Source organism: Carassius gibelio, chromosome B2 (assembly GCF_023724105.1).
Source record: "Carassius gibelio isolate Cgi1373 ecotype wild population from Czech Republic chromosome B2, carGib1.2-hapl.c, whole genome shotgun sequence".
Taxonomy (NCBI): domain Eukaryota; kingdom Metazoa; phylum Chordata; class Actinopteri; order Cypriniformes; family Cyprinidae; genus Carassius; species Carassius gibelio.
In genome coordinates, this window is record NC_068397.1 from 8,043,825 (window position 1) to 8,052,423 (window position 8,599).

The following is an 8,599-nucleotide window of genomic DNA, read 5'->3' on the forward strand; positions in this document are numbered from 1 at the left end:
ACCTATAGAGTAGTACTGCATCCTTCATAACTCCAAAAAGTCTTTAGTTTTATTATATTCATAAGAGAAAGATAGTCTGTACCGATTTTTCCAGGAAAAAAACGACCAGCTGGAGGCGACGTGTGGGTGGAGCTAAATAATCACGAGCGCCAGTGGGCTTTTGCGTTGAGAGCGTTTGGAAGCTGTGACATTACCGTGAGGGAAAAAACCATCATCCAAAACAAACCATGGCTAACAGTCAGATTCAGCCGTTTATTTATGATCCAGAATCAGATCCCGAGGCTGAAACTGAACGAGAGCAGCAGCAGCAACGACTCGCTCCGAGCGGGGCTCGAACCCGGGTCTACGGCATGGGAGGGGACGCACTAACAAGGAGGCAGAGATATTTTAAGCAGTTTTACTCACCGCCTGCGGTTCCAACACATGACCCTTTTTCGTTGGGATTGCATCATCCTTAAGAAATAAACGATACGCAAATCCGTTGTCAAACTGGGCCTTGTTTGTAAAACAAGCATCTTCAAAATGCAGGGAACAAACAAAAACACTTGCACAACTCCGTTGATGCTCTGTAAAAATAAACTCCATCCACTGGTCCCTTAATGCTGTTTTTTTTTGGTAATCTGTGCAGGGTTGTCTTGCCCTGGCAACCAAAAACACACTTCTTTTGTGACTTTTCGCGATGCTCTCGCTCTGATCAGTGAATCGCTCTGATCAGTGAAATGTCTGTGCTCAGCCTCGCTATACGGGAGTGCGCGCTCTTCCGGCAGAAGTGCCTTAGGACCCATATAAGGAAATTCCGCTCCATCTAACGTCACACAGAGCCATACTCGAAAAAAACTTTGCGAAACTTGTGACAAACCGGAAGGAGTATTTTGGGATCAAAAATACTCCTTCAAACGTACAACTTAATTTTTGAAACTTTGTCCATGTTTAGCATGGGAATCCAACTCTTTAACAGTGTAAAAAACTCAGTATGCATGAAATACCATTTCACCCCCCCTTTAAATGGAGCTGCTCGTGTGCTAGCAAATAGCTTCTGATACATGCAATGACTATCCATTATGACATAAGCATATATATATAATATATATTTTTCCCTTTCAGTCGGTCACTCTCAATGCCACGTTGGTGACCGACGAATATGTGATATCGCTTCGATAGACCAATCTACTTCGAGTGTAAACTAAACGACCCAATGCACATTGGCATGCAATTATTGCATCCAGCTGCCGCTGATCACAGCCTGAGTATAAGAGGGCAGCAGGTGCAATGCATACCAGCTTTTCGCTGAGGAGCCGAGCCGGAGACCCGGCAGCTCAGCAGCGGTACAGCAACCATGTCGACGGGACGTGGCATCTCCGTTCCCTCCTTCAGGGAACGAGGGTTACCATACGTAACCGAGACGTTCCCTTTCAGTCGGTAACTCTTGACGCCACGTCGGTGACCGACGAATATGGGATCCCTACCAAAGCGCCATGGGTGCTGCCCCTTCCAGTGCCCTGTGCGAGCCGCCTGCGCATGTTTGTGTGCTGCTGTGCATCCCTGTACGCTTTGCGGACCCGCCTATACTAACGCGCTCTTTAAAGCTGCAGTAGGTAACTTTTGTAAAAATATATTTTTTACATATTTGTTAAACCTGTCATTATGTCCTGACAGTAGAATATGAGACAGATAATCTGTGAAAAAATCAAGCTCCTCTGGCTCCTCCCAGTGGTCCTATTGCCATTTGCAGAAAATCCATCGCTCCGGGTAAGAAACAAGCAATCAGAGCTGCGGTCCGTAACTTTGTTTGTGTTCAAAATGTAGAAAAATGTATATAATAAGCGAGTACACCATGAATCCATTTTCTAAACCGTGTTTTTAGCTTGTCCTGAATCACTAGGGTGCACCTATAATAAGTGTTTATATTCAGACTATTTTAAATTGCTTCGGGGGTACCGCGGCGGAGTAACCCAGTACCGTTGTGATTCTTCATAGACATAAACAGAGAGAAGTAGTTCCGGCTACGATGTTCTTCCACAAGACGCAAGCAGTTCTGTTTATTAACCGCTAGAGCGTCAAAAGTAACCTACCGCAGTTTTAAATAACAAAGAAAAAACATTGCGCCAGACTTTAGACCAGGTTTGAGTTGGCCTATGGCGGAGTCTATTTTCAGCTCCTTAAAATAGCAATGCACCAGCAATGCGCCTGAACACACCTCTTTTTTAGACCAGCACGCCCGTGGGTGAACAAATTAACACAAATGCATTTGATAATTAAACGACGTGGTGCTGGACGGGAAAATGCGAACGGCACCGGACTGAAACTAGCAAACACGCTTGCGTTGCATTGCGCCAGGTGTATGCAGGGGCATCGCACCCGTGGGGGATGTGGGGGTTTTAACACCCACACTTTTCCCGGTGAGAGGGTTCGACATTTTCTGCAGTTTTCCCGCAGTTTTGCACAAACGCCTTACTACAGTCGCTCCTCCGTTTCTCTGACCGCTCTGTGTCTGCGCTCGCCGCGGCTGCGGCTGCCTCCTCCCCCTCCCTCTCAAACATGACACCGGCTTTGAGTGTGACTGGCTGATGATTGGCTGTTCTGCCTTAAGTCCCGCCTCTCTTGGGGTGTTATCGGTCAGCTAGTGCTGAGGAGGCGGGAACTTATGGTTATTTACATCTCCCTTTTCCAGGTACTTTGAATGAGTGTTTATGATTTAGAGGTTTTTAAATAAGCTTGATATGTGTTTGGGAAGATGTTCTGTTAATCGTTTTGTTGACATGTCGAGTGTTTTCGGTATTATATTTCGTTTTTTAGACTAATGCTAATTGCTATTATTGGGATATTGTTTGCATACCTGTTGAAGAACTATGAAATAAAAGTGTATATTATTTTATTTTAATGTTTAAAAACAGTAAATTGTTACATTATTTATACCACCAGAGAAAAAGCTTTGTGTGGGCGTTTTTTCTCCCCTTTTCTGATTTTGCGTTTTTTCCTCCCCTTTTCTGATTTCTTTTTTCTTTTTTCTTTTTTTCTTTTTTTAATGTAGGATTATTTTTTCCCAGCCAAACGCTGCAAGCCGGAAATCCCGCACAGTGCCAGAGAACTTTAAGCCCTGCATTTTGTACCCCTCTGTCAATGTGTTCATCATTTTTATTGTTTATAAACAAACCACATCCATCCCCCACACTTTTGAAAAGCTTGCTACGCCCCTGGGTGTATGATAGGGCCCTTTAATTTCTAGGTCCGTCAATAATTGTCTAACAATTAAATCTCAATGGCTTGTTAATTATTTTTCAGCATCAATCCCCCCCACCAGTACCTCTTGTGAGTATTAGGGGTGGACAACATTCAGACCTGTGGACACTGAGCTGACAGAGTGATGATTTGACAGGGAGAGTGTATGACATAAACTGAAGTACCCAGTTCAAGGTCATGACCGCAATGAACCTCACCCGAAATCTAATCCTTCTTCAGTATGATTTGCTGATCCATTAAATAAACCCCTAGACCATGCCGTATATACCAAATAACCTAAGCTTTGACAATCTAGGAAAAGCACCCTAGATTGATCTAGCACCCCCATAGTACTCGGCCTGATACACTCAGCTTTTCCAAACTCGTTGGATTTTTTTTGTAATATATTAAAGATGATTTGAAAAATAAAGTTTTAATGCATATGATGAAAGCCGGTGACGTTTTAAAAAATATTGGTTCCCACTGACAATGGAGAACGAAGAAAGATTACAAATTAGCTACTAATTTTAAACAACTTCTATTAACATATTATAAACATCTTTATACACACACACACACACGATTGATTGGTATACTGTACATGCATAATGTATTACTTTTTATATTACTATTGTAATATTCATCATGCTCAGCAACCTCATCATTATTAACAATATTAATAAGACATTTAATACACATTAATGTATTTTCTTCGAAGTAAGGAGAGATGTAACTCACATTTTGATGCACTACAATTTTAAAGTGTTCCTCTGGGATCAGTGCTCAAGAACACAGTCCTGTAGTATGAAATCACTTTTTGATTACTTTCTTCAAATTGAATCCAGATGAAACCAACAGTCATAAACATTTTACGAGACATGGGGCCTTTTTTGCTTATTCTAATGATAAATTGTCCACATAACATCTCAGAGGAGATTAATCGGACATAGTAAGTATCTGAAAAATTGCATAAGATCTCAAGCCATACTGAGGTGGATTCAAAATCTAATATTCTGGCTATGTTAAGCAGCCAAGAGGTGATTTTCCCAAAAACAAAGCAATCAAATGTGATTTGTCTTGCTCTGCTGCATACATTGGCAGCCTTGCAATGCCAAAAAAGAATAACATTTTCTGCTCAAAAGAGACTTATTGGAAAATATAACTATAGTGATCCTTCTCTAGACATACTGAAACAAAGCAGTCTATTTGATCTGATCAAAAGCAAAATAAATAAATAATAAATAAATAAAATACACAGATAAAACACAGAACAGATAAGATTAATACAAAATAAAAAAGTACATATTCAAATTGTCATGTCCCTCAAACATTTTACTGCTAAGCTTATTTATAGGGAATTAATATCTATAGGGCTTTGACATTTGAAATAATTAACCCTGGGTCAGTTTATACCCCAGGTAAATGGAATCCTGGGTTATCTTGCTTCATGTTCCATACTGTTTATACTTTACCCAGGGTTAAAAGTTAATTAAAGGTGCATAAAAGGTTCTTCACAGCGATGCCATAGTATAACCAGTTTTGGTTCCACAAAATACCATTCAGTCAAAGGTTCTTTAAAGACCAATCTCTTTCTTACTTTTTTATAATCATTTTTACAGACTTTTAAGTTAAATGTTCCCTTCTGGTGGAATGAACTCCCCAACTCAATCCGAGCAGCTGAGTCCTTAGCCATCTTCAAGAATCGGCTTAAAACACATCTCCTCCATCTTTATTTGACCCTCTAACTTTAACACTCACTATTCTAATTCTATTCTTAAAAAAATCTAACTACCTTTCTAATCTTTTAGTATTCTATTTTCTTTTTATTTATTATGCAATTGTATATGTATGTGTGTGTGTATGTGCAAAGACATCTAACTAGCTTGCTCTATTCTTTTTTCTTTTTCTTTTTATTCTATCTGTTTTCTTTTTATTTATTTTATTATTTAAAATCACATGCTACGTGTACTGTGTTAACCTAACTGAGACTTGTTATAGCAGTTATATATCATTGCTCTTTTTGTTGTTTTTGATTGCTTCCACTGTCTTCATCTGTAAGTCTCTTTGGATAAAAGCGTCTGCTAAATGAATAAATGTAAATGTAAATGTAAATGAAGAACCTTCTTTCGCTACAATGAACCTTTTTTGAAACAGAAAGGTTCTTCGGATGTTAGAGGTTCTTTGTGGAACTATTTATATAAAAAAGTTCCTATATGGCATCGTGAAGCACCTTATTTTAAAGAGTGTATGAATTGTGATGCAATACTATTCGTACCCATTTGAGTCTAAAACATTGCATAAGAAAACAAACAATTTCACAAGGCATGCAGACAGATGCTTTTGGCAATAGTTACTATGAAAAGTACTAAGTGGATTGAAGTATGTGGTTGATGAAATTACTATCAGTTTAGTAGTTCCTGATTGAACAACAGATCCTTTCTTTAAAAGCAAATTAGTGGTACATCTTCAACATCAGTGTTATTATCGTCACTGTTGTATGTCCTTCTAATGTAATTAATGTTTATGAGTTCTGAAAACAGTGTTGACTGTTGTGATTAGAAAGAAATGAATTACTCAAAGACACTATGCAGTTCTGAAAATTAACAAAGAAATGTATTCCTCTATTACAGCCTCACTTTCTAACCAAAAATATATTTTTGTATCACTAAGCTGAGGTCAGCCTGACATGCTAGTCTGCTGATACTGTAGGTCAGTGTTAATGTCTCAGATTTGGTCACATGGACAAAGAAAGGATAAGAGAAGATTTTAACCAATGCTCGTCATTTCTTTATTTGGCACTCTGCTTTTTTAGCATTTTTTTCTTTTATATTATGTTGTCCACTAAAACAACAATATAATTAATATGATTAGTAATAAAACATAGTGAGAAATCTTTAAATTGAAACATCAAACGCTTCATGTCTCAGTTCAGTTCATTTGTGATAAAGGTAGACAAACCTTGAAAAAAACTGGAAATCTTCTATCCAAGTGGTGTTTCATCACTGAGTTATTGACTGAGAATCACATCAGTTAAAGGTACTACATTTAACTGGGCATAAGATTTGCTGCCACCAGCAAGAACCTTCAGACTCATCTGCAGTCATAAGCTGCAATTCTGTCTGTTGACCAAAGATACATTTCTATACAATTCATCAAAACATTAAGAGCTTTAACACATCTGTGCTATAGCCTGACATGTTTTCACTTTTCTGAATTGAAAGTCATGATATTTAGATAAGTCAAAATAATTTAGATTTGGACATTCTTGACAAATTAAATGTATGTACTATAGGTGCTGGTATACACTTGTATTATTATGATTTGTTTAAGTTTTTATATTACTAAAATTTGAAAAACGTATTGGCACTAATTCAAAGCCATTGAATGTTAAAATTTTGGCAGAAAACTGTTTTTTTTTTTATCATTTTTATACAGTTATCAAAAGTGTATAAAACTAGCATGAATAGAAACTTGGCACTTTAAACTAGAGTTTAAAAAGTGTCTCAGATGTGGTTTATCTTATATTATGCAATTTTAGCTGCTGCAGCAAAAAGATACCATGTAAATTTAGTTATCGCTACACGTTAAGCTAATCTTGCAAATGCAGACACAACTGGATAATTTAGATACTTGTGATTGATAGGGTTTTTGATCATTTGATTGATTCATTCCAGTTGGGATCAAATTCAAACTAATCTTTAGACTCTACTGCAAAAACAAAACAACTGATGGTCTGAATAACGCATAGACTACTGTAGGTGTAGAAACACTCACCTAACAACGAGTTGGCAAAGCCGTACCACACACATCCAGTGTCACCGATGAGCCATCGCCCTTGAGTGCTCGCCGCAAAGCTGAACGGCGTGCCCAACACGCATACCAGGAGATCACTCAAGCAAATATTCACCAGCAAAAAGTTGATGGGGGACCGCAGAATCTTGTAGCGGCAGAAGAGCACGAGAACCAGAAGGTTGTTGAGGAATCCGAAAACGCCGATGAAGCCCAAGGTCACAGCCACGAGCAGGTGGCCGGTTGGACTGAGGTTGCGATAGGAGGAGGACGCCTCCAAATGTTCCTCCACTGCACTGAGGCACAGCGCGCTGTTCGCCCTCCTGCAACTGATCACACTCAAGTTGGACGCAATCATCGCAATCCGTTCTGAGCGCACATTGAACAAAAGTCACTGCATTGTTTTCTGGGGGAAAGCAAAACATTTAATGTGCTGTGGCATTTTGACAAGAGACTGCGATCCATAGAGAGGACAGTTATTTGCAGTAGAGTTTAAGTGTTGGATGATATGCAGGAAGATTTTTTTTTTCTTCAATTGCTGAACTTTGTTGCTCGGTTCATCGGTTCAAATGTGGGAATAAAGTTTGCGTCCCTTTGCTCCACCGTGTGGTGATTACAATCTTATATGCGCTGTAACTGTCTGTGTTGATGTTAGTGTACCTCCTTCTTAGCCGACGTCAAAGTCCGTCTGCTCTTCTGGGCGCAACATCCAGGTTAAGAGGACAAAACCTCTGCAGCGAAGCTGCTCCGTCTCTGTTCTGTCGCACGACATATTAAAAGATTGGTAAAACGTTTATCTCGTGGAGAATGCTCACTGGGGAAAGTTTGACTCAAATTATTGCTCATACGTTTTAGCGCTGTCCACGGTGCTCATAAAATAAATAAATAAATAAGCGTAGTCTCACAATTTAAATACAATATATTTGATCATCATCATGCATAAACTATAATAAACCATATACTATTTATTAAAAACAGGTTTACATAAAATGACAAGTTTTTGTGTTGATAAAAAAATTATCAGTCCAATGTTGCATAACAAAGAGAGATAAGGTACTATTCTTCTTTTAAATGACTTACTCCAAGTAATACTGGATTTAAAGGGTGACAAAGCAGCAGACCCAAAAGGGCAACTATGGCAAATATACCAAATATACTTGAAGATCTGTAAAAGAATTTGGCATCAAAATACATTATAATTTCTCAAAAACAGCCTAAAATTGTCAGATGGCTTTCAGACTCACTGAATGGTATTCAGGTTCAGAAGTGGCACAAACATGGTTATTTCATAATGTTTTAGAAAGCAGTGACAAAGGAGCATTCAGTAACTTCAAATGGACCCGTTTAAGGAGTTTTCATTACTTTGAGAGTAGCAAAAGGATGGAAAAATGCTATTAGGCTGTAATGATACTATAGAGAACAGTTATTATTCAAAGAGTGCAAGACAACTGGGCAAATAGGATATAGCCTTTATAATAGTTCATAAGTTTAACATAGGCATGTCCAGGATTCTCAAAAGTCAACTCATTTATCCATAACAGCTCTCAAGGTGATTTCAGGAACCAGAGGGTGAAGACATAAACCAACGTTG

The 8,599-nt window shown here is 38.6% G+C and overlaps 1 protein-coding gene across 1 annotated transcript in view; it reads right to left on the reverse strand.

Moving 5' to 3' along the window:
• Window positions 1–7,744, reverse strand: part of tmtopsa (teleost multiple tissue opsin a) — a 144,898-nt gene extending 137,154 nt beyond the window's left edge. The window contains exon 1 of the mRNA XM_052549394.1: window positions 6,994–7,744. Coding sequence (XP_052405354.1) covers window positions 6,994–7,366 — 373 coding nt within the window. The 5' untranslated portion in view covers window positions 7,367–7,744. The remainder of the gene's footprint in view (window positions 1–6,993) is intronic.
• Window positions 7,745–8,599: the final 855 nt, after the last annotated feature.